The 21,257-nt window shown below is 54.7% G+C and overlaps 1 protein-coding gene across 1 annotated transcript in view; it reads right to left on the minus strand.

Moving 5' to 3' along the window:
• The window catches only part of TRPM8 (transient receptor potential cation channel subfamily M member 8), a gene marked incomplete at both ends in the record, with an annotated part of 35,204 nt that extends 29,548 nt beyond the window's left edge, over positions 1 to 5,656 (minus strand). The window contains 4 exons of the mRNA XM_081142843.1: positions 902 to 1,079; positions 1,928 to 2,084; positions 4,481 to 4,554; positions 5,540 to 5,656. Of these exons, the coding sequence (XP_080998969.1) occupies positions 902 to 1,079; positions 1,928 to 2,084; positions 4,481 to 4,554; positions 5,540 to 5,656 (526 nt within the window). The remainder of the gene's footprint in view (positions 1 to 901; positions 1,080 to 1,927; positions 2,085 to 4,480; positions 4,555 to 5,539) is intronic.
• Positions 5,657 to 21,257: the final 15,601 nt, after the last annotated feature.

The raw sequence follows: 21,257 nt of genomic DNA on the forward strand, positions 1-21,257 counted from the left end.
GGTGTTGTCATGATGCCTACAGCTTACTCTCGGATGATTAAAAAAATCATAATATGTAGATATTTATGGAAAGAGAATTGTGGGGAAATGTTAGTAATTGGTGAGTGTAAGTGAAGAGTTATAAACGCTCATTTTATTATTCTTGTAACTCTTCTGAAGGAATTTTCATAATAAAAAGTTAAAAAGAAAAAAACGCAGCCCTGGTGGGTGTGGCTCAGTTGCTCGGGTGTCCTCCCCGAGCACCAAAAGGGCGCTGGTTCGATTCCAGCCGGGACACGTGCCTGGATTGCGGGCTGGATGCCCCGTGGCGGGTGCGTGGGGTGCAGCTGGGGAAGGCGGGCGGCTCGTCGGTGATTCTTTTTTGCTCTCCCCCCTCCCTTCCTCTCTCCGTAAAAATCAATAAAAATATTTTTTTAAAAAGAAAAAATGCGAAGTTAATATTTCAAGTAACAAGGCAGTTATTTGTCTCGATCTCTACCAAACCCTCACAGGTGCTCACGACCTGCCGGGCACGGGGGTTATTTCCAAAAGCACGTCCTTGATATAAAGAGCAAACGAATTAAACGTCCCTGGTTGGTTTGCCAGGATATTCTGGGTACAACTTTATATGTAGAAATAAGGAAAGGAAAAGCTTAGATGATGCAAAGAAGCATTAAATGACCCACAAGGAAGCACCTTGAGGCTGATTTTAAAGCGACTTTGTGAGCCGCCCCACTCCCGCCTGCCAGAGCTCCCTGCCCGCTCCTTTGAGGTTCTCGCATTTTATAAGATCGTGGTCGGTCATCCGGCTCCAGAGCATCCGGACTCCGCGCAGGGACTGCACAGGAGAACCCGCTCCGTGCCTGAGGACCTTGCACGGCGGGATGGACCCCGGGCGCCCTCCCGCGCGGGCCCCGCGCACCCTTGGACTGTGCGATGTAGATCAGGCGGCTGAAGATCTTGCGCATGCGTGGCTTCAGGGCGAAGTTCTTGGCGCCTCCGGTCACCGAGATGACCAGGTTGGGCGTTTTCAGGTGCCAGTGCTGGGTCAGCAGCTCATAGAGGATTTTGGCGTCGGTGTCGCAGGACAAGCGGATGTACTGTGGGAAGAGGGAACGCGGCAGGGTGGGCGCGTGGAGGGAGCTAAGGCGGGTCCCCACGGGGAAGTGGAAGGGGAGCAGTAGGCTGGGGGCATGTGGGTGCCACCAAAGGGCCCCCCAAGCCATGCTGGAGGACTTGGGGCTTTATCTAAAGGCAGCAGGGGCACCTGGGAGGTGTTTCCAGCAGTGCGGACACAGGTCGGGGTTCCCGTTGTGTTTTAGGGTGTCCTCCGGGGGTAGAGGTGACTACCGACTGAGGAGCAGGGCTGAGGGAGGGGAGCTGTGCGGGCCCCTCCCGGGGAGCGGGGTCACCTTCCAGGGCTGCAGCGAAGGGGCTTAGGGGCGCGAGGAGTCAAGGCCCAGGCTTCCCGCTGCCTCTGAATGTCACTGCCTGTTCTGTCACTGAGGCAGGGGACTCGGGAGGGTTCAAGGAGAGGCTGAGACGTCGTTGTGAGATTGCAGTGTGGGGTGCGGTGGGTGTGTGCAGACCTCATTCGGGGCCTTGTGCGTGCTCGAGAAAGCCACGTGCCAAAACGAACAGGATGATTCACACAAGTGTCATCGGTCCTCCTGCAGCAGTGAGTCAGCGTGGGTGTCACAGGAGCGCCCACAGTGTGTGCAGTGTGGCCCCCGGGTGACCAGCCGGTCACCATCGGAGTTTTCCGGTTGCGCATAACCCAGTCACAGCTTTCACACTTTTGCTCGGATTAGCTTTTTCTGTGACCGCGTCTGGGCCGCCCGCCCATCTCTCCCGCCTCCGTCCTATGAGCCAGTTCGAGGTAACTGGAGGCACCTGAGCTGTGTCAGCCGCGGAATTAACTGGTTAAGCGCAGGAAACCACGGCTCACCTTCCCTTTCTTCCCCAGGGTCTCGAACTGGATATCCCCGAAGGCATCCGTGGGGAACTCCTTGGTGTGCTTCTTGTAGTTCCACTTCTCGTGCTGGTTGACCTGGGTGCCTTCGACGTGCTGGCTCTGGGCGTAGCCGCACTTGCACACGGTTTCCCTGAGTGGGAAGACGTGTGGAGAGAACAGGATTCATCAACCTGCTTAAGGAGCCCGTCACGCTTTTTCAAATACGCCGCACGTTATTAGCTTAAACGATCACAAAAGGAGGGTTGACGGTCACGTTTTATTTAGACTCTTTCCAGCACCTCAGGTGGTTGTTTAGAAACTACCTTGGGCCTGGCTGGTGTGGCTCAGTGGTTAGAGCGCCGTCCCGCGCACCAAAGGGTTGCAGGTTTGATCCGGGGCCCCAGTTGGGGTTTGTACGAAGGCAACCGATCGATGTGTCTCTCTCCCCGCCCAACCTCCGTTCCACTATCTCTAAAAATCAATGGAGGGAAAGGAGGAAACGATCTTGGTGTTTTCTCTCTGCTGTCTAATTGTCCACCCACCAAAAAGCTGGCTCTGTGCCGAGAGCCGGGGGCTGAGGAGAGCAGACCCGCCCTCCTGGAGTCTAGCCGCTGCCGAAGTAGCCGTGGGGTTATTATGGGAACGGGTCCGACGGATCTGGAGACTATATATTCAGCTTCCCGCGTGGTTCACAGCACGCAGGAGCCCTGGGTGAGTCTCAGGGACACGCTGCCAACCCTGCCTGCTTGCCCAGCAGGTGCCCAGCGCGTTCCCGAATTTACAGGACCATGGTTTCCCCCGTACCGGGCATCAACCAGCTGCTTGGGGGACTTTCAATAATTTGGGCTGGACAGGGTCAGCTGTGCAATGAATGAGCACGAGCTCTTCCCACTAAAAGTGCAGTAGAACTGAACTGAACCGTCTGCTAAATGGTCCGTGTGCAGGGCAGGAAATGGGAGAGAGTGGCAAGACGGGCGGGGGTGGCACAGGGATCAAAAGCCCACTCGGAGTCGGCCTGGGCTGAGCTCCGGGCATCCGCATGTCGGCTGGCACTGGGCGGGACTCCTGCCCTCAGGTTGCTGGTGCCCTCTCGGGAGTGGCTGAGGACCACAGCTGGTTGCCAGCGCGCATGTCCCAGCACCACCCCCTCCGCGGGGCTTGCCGAGGGGGCTGGAAGCGAGCCAGGCGTCGGCTGGACCTGGCGCGTGGGGCAGCCGGTGCCTGCGGGTGGGGGGTGCCAGACATGCAAATCGAGGCGTGGCAAAGGCAGTGGCAATGCAAAAGAAGCAAAAATGCACTAAAACAAACAAACAAAACCTAAAAGCACATCCTTGACCCCTCGGCTCCCCTGTCCAGGCTGCGTTGTCTCCTGAGGACCCTGGTCTCCTGATAGATGAACAACCCCAGGGAAGACTCTCACATGGCAAAGCCAGGCCCGGGAGGCGCCGCTCGCCCTCCTCCGGGCTCCCTCTGCCTGCCCCTCCCACCCGAGTCTCCCTTTCCCTCCCCCACCGGCCTTCAGAGGAGACTCAGAAGGGTGCTACGAATTCCAGGGGGCCAAGGAGAACCGAGATCTGTCCCAAGAGGCGGGAAAGCAATGGCAGGTCATCGACTGTGACTCTCCCACAGCTCCCCTCCCTCAGCCCTGTTCCCCGGTCTGTAGTCACTTCCACCCCTGCAGGAGGCCCTAAAACAAACGGGAACCCTAAAACATCCTGTGTCTGCGCTGCGAAAAACACCTCCCAGGTGCCCCGCTGCCTTCAGAATAAAGCCCCAAGTTATCCAGCTGGCTCGGAGGACCCTTTGGTGGCACCCACCCCCCACCCCCCCTCCCCGCCTACTGCTCCCCTTCCACTCCCCCGTGGGGACCCTCCTTGGCTGGGTCCCGTAGGAGCAGGTAAGCGCGCTCACCCCTGGTGGCCAGGAGAGCACCTGCCCACCCTGCCGCGTTCCCTCTTCCCACACTGCACCCGACTGTCCTGCGACCCCGACGCCGAAACCCTCTGTGAGCTGCCGGCCCAGCACTGGCCCCCGAAAACGCCCAACCTGGTCATCGCCCTGGCAGGTGGCGCCAAGAACTTCACCCTGAAGCCACGCGTGCCAAGACCTTCAGCCGCCTGATCTGCATCGCACCGTCCAAAGGCGTGCTCGGCCCCTGCAGGGAAAGGCCCAAAGCCTGCGGGCGGCGGGGAGCCAGCGGGACGGCGAGCATGCATGGGCACGGTCGCCGGCCGACCGCTCGAGAGCGGCAACATGCATCGCCACGGCCGCTCGGGTGGGCCCCCGGCTCGTGGCAGAGCTGAAGGGGGCGACGGCCTCTCTTGGAGCCTTTACCAAAGCTAAAAATATAAAGCCAAATGATTTCGCCCCAGGGACCGGCTTCAAGCCCCTTGCCAAATCCCTCCTGCTCGCGCACCACTTCTGAGAACTGGAAGATGGGAAGAACTTTAATAACGAACTAGCGAGCGTTTGTGTGCCTGTCGAAACGGTGGTTAATAATTGACTTTCGAACATGGAAGCAGATGCGGAGGGAAAACGGTTGCTTACGTGGCCTTAGAGTCTTTGGTAAAGAAGACACACTCCCGTTTCTTAAAATTTTCTTGAATAAAGTTCACCAAGTCCTTTGGAGAAAGAACATCGGACAGCACGTTACTGATTCACTCTCCCCCGGCTGCGACTGACGATCACTAAACGGGGCCTGCGCTTCCCTCGAGGCTCTAAGAATTTGCTACCTAGTCATGGCATCCTCACCGGGTCAGGCTTCTAGAGTGCACAACGTTTTTAAAAAGGCATTTGTTTAAATTTCTGTAACTAAATGTGAATTTTTCTAGAAATTACTTGGGGTTATCTTGTAAGAAATGTCGTTATACACAGACAAATTCTATTTTTCCAACTCTAAGGCTACGGGGAGGGGGCGGGAATCTAAGCATTTGTTGATAGTTTAGCACAAAGAATGCAGAACTGCAGACTCCATCCCTCTCCCGCTTGCTTCTCGGGAGGAGACATATTCCAAAACCTCGGTCCATAGCTGCGTCCGCTCCCCCAGGGGCGGGCTGTACGGCGTCCCCGGGGCCTGGCTCTGACGAGCCACCAAAAGACTTTATGAGCTGTGCACGGGCTTCCCTCCAATTGGCAGAAGCAAACTTTGGAAACAGATGAAAAATACTTAGAAAATACCTACGCTCCTCAAAGTGGGAGGAGACGTTTGCAACAGCTGTTAATCATAGGATCGGTAAACGGAACATCTGAAGAGCCGTAAATCCCTAAGAATGACAGACAACCGCGTGGGAAAGCGGCCAAGACTTGAGCGGCGTTGGATAAAAGAAGATACACAAACACCCCGTGAAGGTGAGGAAAGAAACGCAGCCCCTCCGGCATCATTTAGCAACTTACTGAGGCTGCAGTTACTACCTTTAACGAGGATCCTTGAGAAACGACCCAGAAAAAAAGAAAATGCATCTCCACTCGACAGAATCAGCCCACGGGACAATATACTAGGTGTTCAGATATCATCTTTCTAAAGAAGGGGCATCGGTCCCCAAAGGACCCTGATGGCCGAGGCGACGCTTTCCGACGCGAGGGTGGCGGGCCGGGCGCCCGACTCACGCTTTCGCTGTAGGACACGTCTGTGCTCCGGGACATGCTGGAGTACAGGGTCCGCGTGCTGTCCAGCGTGCCGTTCCTTCTGCTCCTCATGCTGAGCCGGGCGCCCTCGAACGACATCTGTTCTCCTGTGGAGAGCGGGGCGGAGGCGCAGGGTTGGGGTCACGGGCAGGAAAGGGGCGTGCTGAGAGCTTCATCGCACGGGCCCTCCGCCCTCCCTGCCCTGCCCTTTGCGAGTGCCCAGGCCCCGCTCCCAGCCCCAAGGGGCTCCTCTCAGCCGGAGGATGGGGCTGTCGGGTTGGGGAGAGGAATCCTGGCCCTTGAAAGGGGAGAAGGACCTTGGCAGAGGGGGGTGGGAGGGCCCCCTGAGACTCGGAGCAGCCGTGGGCCCCAGGGGCCTGGCTGTACCCTCCCAGGATCGGGAGCCTTCCGTTCGCTTGGGCATCGCAGGAGCCTCCTCGGCTGCCATGGAGACACCACCCGGCTGCCTTCAGGCTCTTCTCACGCTCAGACCCTCCCCTCCCACGCGGCAGGATCCCTCTGTCCCCCTGTCTCCCAGAGACCATGTCCCAGGCGGCAGACAAACCCCACGACATCCCTGCGCCGTCGGCAGACACAGTAAACACGTCTCTGGGATGAAAGCATCATCCTTCCTGTGCCCCGTCTCCCCCAGTCTCTCCTGGCACCACGCTCCCCGGAGACCCCAGACACCCCCTCTGCCACCTCCACCTCCTTCGCCCCTCCAGCCTCTCCAGGCCCCACAGCTGCCTCCCTCTCCAGCCGCTTGCTCCCCTCCCATGGGCCTGCGCCTCACGTGGGCCCCCCTTTCCCATCTGCAGCCCCACCTTCGGGCTGGAGCCCTCTTCCCCTTCTGCTTATCTCCTGTTCATCCTCTCTCGAGAGTCGTTTCTTCAGCAAGGCGCCCTGTGACGCCCAGGCTGGCCCAGGGGCCCGGCCACCCCCTCTCCGCCCGGCCGTGGCCATCCCGATTTGTGTCGTGAGCCCTGTGGCTGCCAGCTTGCTGAGGTCAGGGACCAGGTCGGTCTGGTTCAGCACCGCCTTCCCGAGGCCTGGGGGAGCGCGCAGCAGCTCTGTTCCAACACTTACTGAGCGAACCATTTAATGGAATAAATACCCCCCCACCTTCCAAAGCCTCCTTCAGTTGGCAGGCTAATTCCACATGCCCGGGGTGGAAAGGCCTGAGAGCCACGCTCGGCCACGCCGTTCCCGAGGCCTCAGCCACGCGGCGCGACGCCTACGTCCAGATCGCCTGCCGGGCCAGGCCAGCCTCCGACTCCCCCACCCCAGGGACACTGGGAGCCTCTCCCCGGCTGGTTAAAACCAGGAGCCTCCTTTTACTCCAGCCCCCAGGCATTCCGGAGGGCGGCTCGGAGGATTAATTGGTGCTTTACATACATTATTGTGAAACCGCAGATCAATTCTGCAGGGTCTCCGCTCCCATCCCCACACGCAGACTGCTTCTAAGTGGGGCGCCACCGGGCAGGAGGTGGCTTCATTTGCCTCGCAGGGGGAGCGCAGTTTGCTTTCCCATCACATTCAGTCCAGCGGGGGGGGGGGGCAAGGGGAGCAGCAAGCCGCCCGACCTGGCTTCTGATGGGCTCTCGGAGGCCAGTGGGTGTTCCCGTGGACTGGTTGTGGTGTAGGGCCCTTTACGACGCCTCGCGCAGCAGGTCTTCCAGGTCTACCGCCACCAGCCAGCCAAACACACTCGGGAGTGATGGCTGCGAAGGAAACTGGGGCCCTCGAAGAAGGGGCCCGGGACCGAGGGGGAAGGTCAGAGAGGCCCGGGGCGGGGCCTGGAGAGAGAGGAGGGGGTCCTCAGCAGACTCCCGCGAACCTCCGGAAAGGGGGAGTACACCGGGAAAGTAGGGTGGCAGCCAGGAGGGGGGAGGAGGTGAAAGTGGCGCCCAGGCACCCATGCTAGAGAAAAGTGATAAAGGCACCCCCTCAGGTAGAACCGTCCAAAACCCAGCAGAAAAACGCACCAAGCGCCAAAATCCGAATCTACCCGAGGAGGAAACACAAACGGCTAATAAACACGAAAGCGCGCTCAGCCGCCCCCCCCCCCCCATAATGAAACAATAAGAGTCCGACAGCGAAACGCCCAGAGGAGAGGCTTCAGGTGACAGTCTGGCTGTCGGGAAGGTGACGAAACGGGGACTCTCCTCTGACTAAGTGGCGGCAAAATCACTTCACTGCCTGGGAAGCAATGTGGCGATAACATAGCGAGACATTTAAATGTTGTCGTTGTTGACCCCGTGCATTGGCTTGGGGACTCTAGATAAAAGAAATCAGTAGAAACACAGCAAATGCACTCAGAAGAGGCTCCCTGCTGTTATTTATAGCGGGGACGACTGGAAATAACCTAAATTTCTATCCATAGGAGAACATTCCACCCAAAAGAAGCAGGAGGGTGGTGCCAGGAACGGGGTGCACTTTAACGGCATGGAAAGACCGCTCTGATTCGTTGTGAAGGGGGGAGGGCAGGAGGGAGAAAGCCCCCTGGCTGGGAGCTCTGGCTTTAGACAGCGAGCTCGGGTTCGGCCACCAGCCCTGCGACCTCCAGTGAGACCGGCGCCCTCTCGCTTCCTTAGGCAGGGGGCTCATCGGCTGGCACGTGCCCCTGGGGGTGGCAGCTGTGGCTGCAGGGGACCCCGATGTGCTGTGCACAAGGTGTGTGCGGGGCCCGGAAGTAAACGCGCCCCAGCGCCAAGCGCTGCCGAACGTGCGGGGTGGAGCTAGGGGTGACCTCAGTGTTATTCTCTTACTTTGTATATTTACCGAAGTTAAGTGTATTGCGTGTGTCATCTGAAAGTATATTGAACAACAGGAAACGTGTCCAGAGGCCCGGCGAGGCGAAGATAACCGGTGAGCCCAGCATGCGAGGGGAGGTGCGCGGAGGTGAGACCGAGACCTCTCCCTCGCCAGGAGCGAAGGGAGGAGACGGGAGGAGAGGCCCGACGGCAACGACAGAGGGCTTGTTCCATCTAAAGAGGTGGGATCCTGTTTAAGGCCTGGGGCGGGGGGACTAGTAGAGAGGAAGAGACCAAAGCGGGCCGATATGATATAAAGCAGCAGCGGGACTTGGCGGGCTGGCGGGCGGGAGCCGTGAGGCTGTGGCTCTCACGTGACAAACTGGATGGAGGGCAGGGCAGTCAGCGCGAAGGTGCTGGGTGCGACGAGGGCCTCCGTCTTTTTCTCTCCCATCAGTCTCGGAACCCTCCCTGGGCGGGAAGCTGATTTCCATCCCAGCACCTTGGTGGTCCCGGGACGGTCTGACTTACCCCAGAGGAGGGAGGGCAGCTGCCCCCGAGCAGAGGCCGCGGGGGACACGGCCGGCCGGCGGCGTGGGTTTGCTCAAAGCCGCCTCTGGGCCCCCGCCTCCGGCGCACGCCCTGAGCGCTGTCATTAAACCGCTCTTTTCAGATTCTCTATTTTCACCTTTGAGAATCATTTTATCGCCATATTATTTTTATTTCTACGTTTTCAACATTCATTTAGACCTCGCCGTCCACGCATTACGGTGTCGGTGCCCGCGTGCGGCCTTTCACGGCGGCCCATCCACCTCGGGCTCGTCTGTCCTCCGGCTTCAGGGGGCGTCTCTGGGGGGGTCTCAGGGGAGCGGCGCATGAGGGGCGTGTGTTAGGAGCTTCCGAGCCATGCGCATGTCTGGCCAGGTTTCAGACAGTACCTGTTTAACTACGTAAAATCTCGGCTTTCGCATTTTCATCAGTTTCTCAATCATCTTTATTTACGGTCCTCACGCGAAGGCCGCAGACGGGTCTGATGACATGAGCGGAACACTAATACCAACCGCAGGGGTCGCCTCAGGGACGCTGAGGCCACGATGGGCTCTGAGGCACCATCACAAAGCCTCACGCTGGAGCGTGGAGACTCTGACCACCCCGAGAAACCCGGGCCTGCTCCACACGCTGAGCCACCCGAGGCCTCGTTCAAACTCAGATCACTGGCCCCCGGAGGTACCGGCAGCCCTGGGGTGGGCCCCGGACTCTGCGTCTCTAACAAGCTCTGGGGGCTGCTGGTCAGGGGACCCCAATGAGAGAACCACTAGGCTAAACCAGGAGGCTGCAAACAACACCAATGCCTCCCTTGCCTCAGGTGCAATCAGATTTTTTTTCAGAACTTGTAGTTGAACCTTTTAAAAGCACAGCATGTAACTGACGGGTGCTTCATAGGCAGTCTTACATCCATCGTGGCTTAGGGCTCTTCTGTGGTCACAACTAGAATCCACGAACAAGGCAGTTTGTCTTACCAGCGTGTGAAACACACGTCATCATCAGGCCAGGCATGGTCCTAACACCAGGAATAAATAACAGTCATGTTCCTATGTGAGGCCTACTATGTGCCAGGCACTGTGCCGCACGCTTGTGTATGAACTCCCAATCCTCCCACAGGGTCTACGAATTATTATTTTCCCACTTAAGCAAATGAGGAATCCAGAGCACAGAGAGGTCAAGGAACGTTCCCTGAGTCACACAGCTTTGATAAGTAGAGGAGGCTGGGATTCAAACCCAAGCTGGCTGGCCCGAGAGCACAAATTTAAGCTGCTTTGTGCTACTTTAATGCAAACACCTCTTGGTGAAGGGATAGATTGTCATTTTCGCTGTATTAATACACTATCAAAATATAAACAAAGGGTTAGAAACCTCATTCTGTCGGTTGGGGGAGAAATGGACCCAATGTTATTTTTATTACTGATTTTCATGAATAATTTTAAATAATCCAGAAGTCACCCATTCACAACACAATACTCTTGCGTCCTCTTAGCCCAAAGCAGACACAAAAACAAATCAACCTGCTCTGCTATTGCCGTGACACAAGAATGGCACGGGGCATGTTTTAAAAACGGCATTGAGGCTGCCAATTGTCACAGCCACGCCAGTCCTAGCGTGCCATTTCCCAGCAGGATGTACGGTCCTAAGTCTCTACACGGTAGAAATGAAAAAATGAGAAAGAATAAATAAGAAAGCCTCCCCCTGGGACGCTGAAAGAGAGGCATGCTCTGGCGAGACTGCTCCAAGGGCCCGTCCAAACCCCAGCCGTCTCCACGCTTCTCTCCCTTCAATTATTCATTCTAATGGTGAATATGACGCTTGCGGAGCTTCAGATATAAATGACGCCATCCAGAGAGAGCGCCGCAATCCCCTGTTGGCACGCGGGAGCCCAGGGCCCGCGAGGGCTGAGTGTACCTGGCCTCCGCGCCTCGCTCCCTGCGGGAGGGCCGAGACGCGTGGTGCCGCGGGCCTTCTGCTTTTCTAGCGGCCGCGTCTTCATCAGGCACGTTTTTGAAGTTTGAACACATGGGAAAATGCCGAGAGAACGGTGAGAGCCAAGGGAGTCCCCTGAAGTCACTGACCCCAATGTCTCCTGCCCTAGGCTCCCCTAGAATCAGGGGAAAGGCAGGGGGTCCCTGTGGTCCCCGGAACCCTACTGTCTTCACAGATGTCCTGAACAACAGCAATTCTTAGGCAAGACGAACATTTCATAAGGGATGATAGCTGTCTCAGATTTTAAAGAATTAAAAATCCAAAGTCACAGCTTTAAAAGGAAGCTCTTTCCACTCTCAGGACACCGAGGAGCCCCAGCTTCCCTGGTGCTGGGTGCCTTCGCATCGGCACCCAGATAACGGCATCTAGAAATAACAGTGCCCTCACTCTCCGCTTCAGAGTCCTCACACTGAGAGTCAGCGTTGCCCATAATGGACTCAAAATTAAACAGAAATAAAACCTTTAATTATTCATCCAGCTCCTCAGTGTTTCTCGCTCCTAAATAATACAGGCGGTGAGTGTGCTTCTGAAGCCGCGACAGTGGAAGGAACCACGGCCTGGACGGCGAGGCAGACACACCGGTCTCCTCTCACCAAAGGCGCAGGCATGTGAACGCAGTCTTCCTTGGTGTGAATTTATGTTTCAGCGCCGTCTTGGTCCAGGGAGACCCATCTCCTTGTGTTCCCAGTAGGTTCCGGGACCTAGAACTGGCTTAGGTATGAAATAGTCACCCGCAGCCTTAAGATGGGAATTTTCTAGTGAAGCCCCTTTGAGAAAATTTGCAATTGTCAATCGGGGGGCAGGTGAGGGGGGGGAAAGTTGTAATTGTATTTTAAATCATTCAAAAAAAACCTAGCAGAGATTTCTCCATTTCTAACTAAGTCCCAATGACTGCTAAAGACATCTGGGAACTAGCATTTGCTTGTCCCCACAGCTCGTTGAGAAATTTCCAATTTTGCCTTCCTTTAGCTTCAGATCTTCTTAGGGAGACGGAACAATGCCCTGCCCAGAGGCACTAACCCCGCACCAGCCCCGCACCAGCCAGCACAGCACTTACGGGAAAGGACGCGCAGAGGAGGGAACATACCAGTGGAGGGGCTCGGTGGGGTCGGGTCGCTCTCACTCCAAAGGTCCTGCTTCCTGCAGGAGCAACGGGCTTTTATAACCCAGCTCCCTCGCCCCGCCTTCCTCTCTGAGGTCCTTTCGGGAGCAGGAGCAGAAAAAATTAAGCGTCTGAAAGAGGACTCCTGGAGCCAGGGGCGCAGCAGCAGCTCCGAGAGGGCGCGTGAGGGAGGCGCACAGCCGTGCCAAGGGGGCATTTTAACTGCTCCTAAAGTGCGGGCCCGAAACCCCCACTCCTGGCTGGCCACAGTGCCACAGTCCTCAAACATACGACAGTTCCTTTCTACAATTAGCGGTGTGTATTTAAAACCACAGATAAAATAGGGAACGTTCATTATGGAAAGTAATGACAAGAATAATTAGTAGATTAGAAGGTTTTAATGAAGGGGGCGGACCTTAAATAGAGGAAATTTAACAATCTTGGGTTTGTTTGTCTGTTTGTTTTTGCAGACTTTGTTCACTTTCTCCACTCCGTCAGATATTCAGCATCGGCCTAGCCAGGCAGGGGTGGTGGGCATGGCATGAGGCTCAGAGGGGCTAGCTTTATTAACTCAGAGTAATTCCCACGCGCCTTGAGACGACTCTGTGTCTCTGTGAAAACTCCACAGGAGAGATGAAGCAGTGGTGACCAGTGGGCAACTCTCAGTCGTTCTGTTTAACCGATGCACCACAAACACCGCTGGAATAGTTTTGTGATAGCTAATGCTCCTGAGTGTCGGTGACTATTTCTCTTATGTATTTATATGTGAAGTCTATGCTACACACAAGTAGAAATAAGAAAGCGTAATTTGAAAATTGATTATACAGTGCAAACAAATGCAAATGGGTTGGACAGAATGAGTGTCAAGGGGAATTTTGAAAAAGCAGAGGGATTTGAGGAAGACCTGAAAGGAGAGATAAGATGCAATTAATTACAGTGGTAACTCCTGCCAAGGGCATATTCAATTCAGGGAGAAATCCCCTTTGATATAAAGAAAGAAGAACTTAAAATAGGATCACGAACTCAAGTATTCCAAGGTTAGGACAGATAATGAAAGTGAATGGAGTATAAGGCAACAGGGAAGGGTAGAGACTGTGGAAAATTGGCAATGACAGGTGCTTGATCTGAATGAGAACCTATGTCAGAAAAGATCTAGCCAGAAACTGAAAGAACTGAAGAAAATCAGATTTTAAAGCTAGAAAGAGAAAAAACTAGAGAGAGAATCAGAGAAATCTCAAAATCAACCTTAATGTGGATCCCAAGTATAAAATCTCCCCTACCCCCCTGACTTCCTCCCCTACCCCCATGCACAGGCCACGCAGAGCCAGTGGATCTGGTCCTCTCCCTCCTAAGCCTGCAGGCCACACAGCAGCCTTCCAGGTATTTTCAGAAAACAAAATGGAATTGCAAAGCAGAACCTAAAATCTAGTTTGGAAAAAAAAAGAACTGGAAAGCTAAAAACTATAGAGACAGCAGAACACAGTGCGTACTGAAGGAACCCCTTGTGGACGGTGACAGAGCAGTGACCCCGGAGGACCCCGGCGAGCAGGAGGAAGCTGGTGGCCGGAGGGGAAAGGGCGTGGAGGGGGGATTAGAATGGGGGAAGAATGACACCTTCCTCGGATGGAATTCTGTAGAGACATTCAATTCACCTCGATTTAGAGCTGTATTCACAGGGAAAGATTAAAAATACGTGTTGCCAAGTGGTTGCCGTAGGTTGCAGAACAAGGCCTATGCTTTCACCTTGCGTTTAAAATATACCTGGAGAGCCCCAGGCGGCTGGGCTCAGCTGCTAGAGTGTCGGCCCCAGGACCGGAGGGTAAGTCTCCTTACGGTCAAAACAGCACAGCCAAGGGCACTCAGCTCGGTTGCAGGCTCTATCCCGGCCCTGGTTGGGGCACATTAGGAAGGCAACCAATCGAAGTTTCTCGCACGTTCTCTCCCCCCGTTCTCTCCCTTCCACTCTCTCTGAAAAGCAATGGGAAAAAAATAGCCTCAAGTGAGGATTAAAATATAAATAAAAAGATAAAATACACCTAGAGAGAAAGGCCCAGGGGACCAGGCGGCCGGCTTAGGGACTGAAGCAGGTGACGGGCCGGGAAGCCCCTGAGCTGGGACTGGCAGGATGCCGTGGCACCACGGAATAGAATGGCAGGCCCTGAGCGCCAGGCTGGGGGCCTCGGCTTTGACCGGGTGGGCCATCCCCTGTAGGGCCTCAGTGACAGCGAGAGTTGCACGCACACTGGAAGTGACATGTAGCAGAAAGTGGAGGGGTCAGTGGTGCGGAGAGCAGAGTCTCTGAGCGAATGCAGCCCCTGTGAAGTCTCGGGAAGCGGGTGCTTCTGAGCGCCTACTGTATGCTTCTTGTGACCACGGCTCAGCCTTGCTGCTGCCCCCAGAAGGGTGGATCCCACCTGTTAGGGGCTGGCTTATGCTCCCCGCCAAATTCATATGGTGAAGTCCTGACCCCCAGGACCTCAGGATGTGACTGCATTTGGAGATAGGTCTAGATAGAGGTCATCAAGTTAAAATGAGGTCATTAGGGTGGGCCCTGGTCTGATATGATTGGTGTCCTTATGAGAAGAAGAGACCGGGACACAGGCACACACAGAAGGGTGACCATGTGAGGACACAGGGAGAAGACGGCTGTGTACACCTAAGGAGAGAGGCCTCAGCAGAAGCCAGCCCTGCCCACACCTTGATCTGGGACTTCCAGCCTCCAGACTGTGAGGAAATACCTTTCTGTGGATTGAGCCCCAGTCTGCAGTATTTGTTCCAGGAGGCCTAGCAACTGACACAGCCCCTGAGATTGGGCGTAGTTGTCAACCCCTCCCTTGAGACAGCCAGGATCACCACGGATACCCAAGGGAAGAGCAGAGAACACTCTCAAAAGCCTTTGGCACCTCCCCGCCCCCCCAGACCTGCATCCTCAGCACCGCACAACCGCACCGGTCCATCTGAGGAGCAGCAAAATGGGCTTTTACTGTAACTGTCAGAAATATCAGGAGCCGGAGGACCCTGTCCTGGTCTCTAAGTGAGGCTAATTAAACAAGTGTGGACTTTCCTCCTTCGTTTTCTGACTATTAAACCATCAAGTACTTTGTTCTATCCCAATTTTTACCCGAATTCCAAACTCGTTATATAAAATTATCATCTGGCCTAATCAAGTTCTGTCTTTGCTCTAAGTAAACACCCTCAGGCAATGGGAGGCATAGAGATATACAGGTATAGGGAGAGATGTATAAGTGAACATATAGATGTACAGGTATATAACCTACAGACTTGCCATTTTATCCAAGACTTAACGAAATGCCCAAACTCCTCTACAGAGGCAAACACGACATTTTTTTAAAAAAGATTTTTTTAACAGCTAGGTTGTTGCATTACCTTTCAGTGCCAGGATGTGGCATCTCTGAGCAAAATCAGCAGCTGCAATAGAGACGCTGCATGCACCTCCCATCCCAGGCGATCTGTAGTGCAGTGATAAAAAGCTCACTTCTCAAACTTTCACATACATATGAATCACCGGAGGATTTTGTTAAATGTGGATTTTGGTTCAGCAGATATAGGGCGGGACCTCGAGTGCTGCATCTCTCACAGGGTCTTTCCCCGTGAGCCAATGCCACTGGTCCACGGTCACTCTTTGCATAGCAAGGGCCCAGGAAGAACCAGATTTCTGCCAGCACCATGGTCAACTCCAAGGCCGGCCACCATGAAAAAAGTAGGAGCCAGAAAGGTGGTCAGGATAACATGCCACCCACCTGAAGAAGGCCCATCTAGTGAGCCCAGGGACCATCACTGCCCAGGGGAGAAAGGCCCCTCTAGATTTGGTGCTTTTCTGATTCTTCCCCAGCCCCTGGAACTCTGCTCCCCCTGACAGAATCAGATGTAGCCAGTTCCTTTGGGCACTTGTCTCTGCTCTGGTCTCAAGTGAGAAGCTCCCGATCTTTCCCTGAGTGCAAGGTGTCTCAGCATTGGCAGCCTCCACCTGGCTTGTCCTGGACCCCTGGTTTAAACTTCACATCTTCCCAAAGCCACTGAAGGTGACCTCACCAGAGAACGGTGGGGCTTGACACCTCTTTAGAGATCAAGGTTTTACTGAGTAATTTGGTAAGAAGTAGGAGCTTGAAAGTAGAAGCTTAAAACTCTTTTGTGCTCCTGGGGAGCCTTCCTCAGTTATGCCAGACATAAGGGGCTCAAGGAAGCTCCTCAATGTTTCTCCTGTCAGGTACCCAAGTTTCTTTGCATATGAAAACCCACACTGGGACTGAAAACAAGAATGAACAATAGTTGACACAGACAGAGATAGAGACGAAGATAGAAACACAGGTAGAGACAGAGATAAAGATGGAGATGATGGAGATGGGGATGATGGAGATGGGAATGATGGAGATGGAGATGGAGATGGGGATGATGGAGATTGGGATGATGGATGATGGAGATGGGGATGGGGATGGGGATGGGGATGATGGAGATGGAGACGATGGAGATGGAGATGGAGATGGGGATGATGGAGATGATGGAGATGGGGATGATGGAGATGGGGATGATGGAGATGGTGGTGATGGAGATGGGGATGATGGAGATGATGGAGATGGGGATGATGGAGATGGTGGTGATGGAGATGGGGATGATGGAGATGATGGAGATGGAGATGATGGAGATGAGGATGATGGAGATGGGGGTGATGGAGATGGGGGTGATGGAGATGGGGGTGATGGAGATGGGGATGACAGATGAAGATAGAAATGAGGGTGGGGATGGGGATGGGCATAGGGAGAGACAGAGATAGAGATGGAGATGACAGAGATATTAAAGTGACAAGGACCAAGAGTTGCTCAGACTCACAGGCCAAGTATTTGATAGGCACTAATATAAATGTAAACAATGACAATTTTCCTTGTGCATTTATAGTAAATCCCTCAGAATAAGGCAGAATACTACAGTCATTAAGCATGCCATCTCTAGAGGGTGGGTCTGGATTCAAGTCCCGCCTCCAGGGCTACCTTGGACAAGGCCCCAGACCTCTCTGAGCCTAGTGTCCTCGCCTCAAACAAGAGCACCAGCTGTGAAGTCCTCAGCTCAGGTGCCAGGACAGAGCAAAGAATGGGTGAGTGTGCGGGCTGGGGGTTAGGCTCCTGGCACCCGCCCAGGCCCTCCCAGCAATGCATGAACGTTCCTTGACGCCACGACAAGCTCGTCAGCCATGTCGACGAACAAGGGGTTAGAAACAGGGTTTGAGACTTAAAGGAGGTCATTTCAAGGCACCTCAGAGGAAACTGTGTTTAAAATCTGCAATTCAAATAGACAAAGCGAACCGGGTGCCCGGCGGGAGCGGAGGGGGTCCTTTGAGGCAACATTCTGCCTGGACCCCAGCCGAGAGGGCCCGGCTCCTGCGCCAGAGAGGAAGGAGAGACTCAGCGCCCTGGAAATGCACAAGCGGCCGATTTGGCTTATCTGACCCCGCTCTGCCCCAGTTTAGAGTCCAGGCAATAAGAACCCATTTCTTCCCTTTTATCCAAATTACCGAAACTTCGCTTGAGGAGGCAAGTTCTGAGTGATTTGTGACCGCTTTTCCGTGGTAACAGGACGGGAAGAAACACATCGCAGGCCCACCTGGGTTCGCAGAACTGCTCCACCTGCCTTTTGCTCGGGGGTGAGAAACAGCCCCCCAGGCAGGAGGGCGCCTGGATGCGGCTTAAAAGCGCAGCAGCTGCGGGTGGTGAGCGTAATGGAGAGAGACCATGCGCCGCGGCGGCCAATTAGGATTATCAGAGGTATTACCAGCCCACAGAGTGGTTCCTGAGTGGGGAAGGGTTCAAAGGTCAGAGAGGCCCTAGACCAGTGACCCTAGACGATAACGAAATATTTGCCCCCAAAGTAAGCTGACGGGAAGGATATTTTCCGAGGGGAAGGTGGGTACCACAGTATGATGACCCTAGAAGCCCCACCCCATCCATGCAACCGGGACAGGCTGGCGGCCCGTCCCTGGGCCGGGGGCTGAGAAATCACACAGGCGTGAGGAATTCAGTCCAGTGAAAGTCACGTTGGGTAATGAGGAAACCGGGGCTGCGATGGTGGGAATCTGCTCTGCGTGCCTGAGGCGTTCCACCCAATGACCAAGGCCAGGCTTTCTGCTCAGCTTTCCCCTTCCAGCCATTCTATCTATGCAGGTGAATCTCAAGTAGGAAAGGACCGGACCATTCACCCAATAAAGATTTCCTGTTTTCAACAAGTTGACAACCAGAAACTCAGTACAATTATGTGCAACGTGGCAACAGCTGACTCACTGAGCGCCTGTCTGCTCCAGGCGTCGGCAGGGCCGTGTTCCTTTCTGGAGGCCACAAGGGAGAATCTATTTCTTGCCCTTCCAGGTATTCTAGGAACCAAAACACAGAGGCAAGTCAGCAAACAGATGAGCGCGCTGGAGGCTGGAGTCCAGGTGGGGACTGGGACGCGGGAGGCGAGACTGAGCACGTGGCAGGGACTTTCCCGAGCCTGGTAGAGGAGTTTGGATTTTATCTCACAAGCACGTGGGCATCGAAGGGCTTTTATCTTAGGGTCATTGCCAGGGTCTGTGTTTTAGGAAGGTTCTCCTTGAGTCTCCCCGGTAGTCAGGTTAAAAATGGAAAAAAAGGTTGAGTGTCGATCCATGAACCAGGGGGTCACTGGTTGGATTTCCAGTCAGGGCACACGCCCGGGTTGTGGGCTCAATCCCCAGTGGGGGGCGTGCAGGAGGCAGCCGATCAATGACGAATCTCTCATCATCGATGTTTCTCTCTCTCTCTCTCTCTCTCTCTCTCTCTCTCTCTTAAATCAATAAAAAAAGAGAGACATATTTAAAAAAATGGTAAAAAAGGAACAATTCGACCCCAACAGGAGATGGCAGAGAAGAGGGCTGGGTTTTATAGTATCAGAAAGCCTGGGTGACAGGATGCGAGAGGGAGGAATCCACTGAGCTGTCTAGTTCCGGCCTGGGGAGTGACGTGCCGTCATTTCTAATTCACTGTCATTGCGCAGCAGAAGCCCTCTCACCAACCATCAGAACTGGCAGGATGTTCGTCTCCTGGAAGAGCAGCCAAAATGTAGACTCTTGAGAAGCATTCAGTTTAGATTGCTCCAGTAAACAGAACCGTGGCCCCCCAAAGGTGGCCATGTCCTAACGCGCAGGACCCGAGAACATGTCCGGTTGCGTGGCAAAGAGGAGTGAAGGCTGCCAAACAGCTGGCCTTAGACAGGAGACTTCCCTGGACTGTCCAAGGGGTCAATGCCATCATAAGGATCTTTTTAAGGGGAGGAGGGAGGAAGGAGAGCCAGAGCCAGAGATGCGACAATGGGTGCAACCAGAGAGATGCTACAGGAAGAGGCCAGGAGCCAAGGAATGTGGGCAGCTCCCGGAAGCCCCAAAAAATTAAGAAATGGGTTCTCCTTTGTGGCCTCCAGAAAGGAACACGGCCCCGCCGACACCTTGATTTTAGTCCCGCGAGACCCACGCGGGCCTTGAACGTTCTTTTGAATACCCCGTCTCAGGTCAGTTGCAGACCGCGGGGTAAGGGCCAGCTCCAGTGTATACATCATCAGCCTTTACATGAAAAGTGTCACAACCGCCAGCGACCGGGCCTGAAGGCGCACCGTCGCGGAGCCCCGGTGACTGCGGGCACAGCGGTGCGAGCTGTCACTCCTTGGCCTCCCGACTCTCCCTCTAACCCTGGAATGAGATAAGTAATCCAGACTCGAATATGTTCAGTGCCTCTTGCAGACCAGCAACAAATGGAAAATTAAATGAAAAGTCCCTGTGACGTGATATCTCAGGTGTAAACAACCTGCAGCCTTAGAGGAGGCGGCGACGGGCACAACCCCTGCGCCACCCCCCCCCCCCCCCCCCCGGCTCCCGGCTCAGCCGGTGCCCAGTGACAATTGGTTGACTGAGTCCCACGGGGACTTCGAATGGCCACGCCGCACACCGTGACGTGGAACTAGGGTCAAACACGAGCTCTCAGCCTGAGCTCCAACTCCCTGGACCTTGAGCTCCCTCCTGACCTCTACAAGAAGCCTCCTTTATCCGCACACTCTTGTCTGCAAACAATTCTGCTTCTAGGGCCAGGAAAGAGGAAGTCAGCGACCGTGGGCCAACCACGGGCCCGGGCCCACTCCTGCTGCAGGAGGCCCCGAAATGTGGCCGAGTGAGGACTTCCCTCCATAGCACGACCCCTCGCCCTGAAGGGGGGGGCAGGGAGCCGTCGGCGGTCGGCTGCACGCTCCCTCGCAGACCCTGGACCCCGCTCCCCCCCGCAGACTTCTGAGGCAGGGCCGTCCCCCAAGGCGCGGGTGACAGAGTGAGGGACAGGCCGGCGCTGAAGCGTGCCCACAGGCTGTCCTGCTCATCGCAGTCCCCTGTGGTATCGCCAGAGAGCCCGGCCGGATCAGAAGACGGGCCGGGAGCACCCACATCACAGACGCCCAGACTGACAGAGACGTGCCCGCCGGTGAAAGCTGTTGAAAGTAATTGTTGAAAGCAATTTAAATTCTAAAAATGCTGAATTTTAGAGGGGGAAAAAAAACTTCCATGAGACGACACTTTTATGAAAAATATATGAGGATGCTTCCAGTAATTATAGATCAGTGAGGATATGCTTCTTTCATTGGCCATTAATTTATATCAATTATTTAGCGAGTCCTGTGAAGCCTGTGCTGACAACCACTTAGGACTGGGTGCTTAATGTTTCTTTAGAGGGATGGGTTACAGACTCCGCTCTGGGAATTTCTTTCTCGCCTGTGGCTGACATGGGAAGACAGACTAAGCTGCTTAGGATCGAAATCAACCTGATGCTTACAGTGAGGTCCCCCCCCCCCCCCGCCACCTTCCACCCCCTAAACTTAGGGTGAGAATTTTTACGACTTTTTTTTTTCCACTCTTTTGCCTCGAGCTCCCCTGATTCCAGAGATGAGGCTAATCTTAAGAACATCCTTGGTAGTTGGACACGATGGGCATTTTAGGAATTGTCCCAGCTCGGGTATATTCCCGAGCAGATGGCTCGTGTGTCCTGGCCACACCCATAGCACCGACATCAGACCTTTTCCCGGTTTCTTCGTGACATCCGGTCAACACGGACTCGAACCTCAGGCCCAGCTGAGGACAGTTAACACACAGCCGCTTCATTACGGTCTCTTTTTACTTTGGGGCTGTTTTCTGTTCTTCGATGTCTGATGCCTGCTCTGGGCAGAATGGGAACTTCTGCGTGTCAGGGACCAAGAATCAGGGAAAACGGTAAAGGTGGCCCGAAGGCAGAAGCTGTGGCAGTGGCCACGG

The sequence above is a fragment of the Miniopterus schreibersii genome (assembly GCF_964146895.1).
Source record: "Miniopterus schreibersii genome assembly, chromosome: 7".
NCBI lineage: Eukaryota > Metazoa > Chordata > Mammalia > Chiroptera > Miniopteridae > Miniopterus > Miniopterus schreibersii.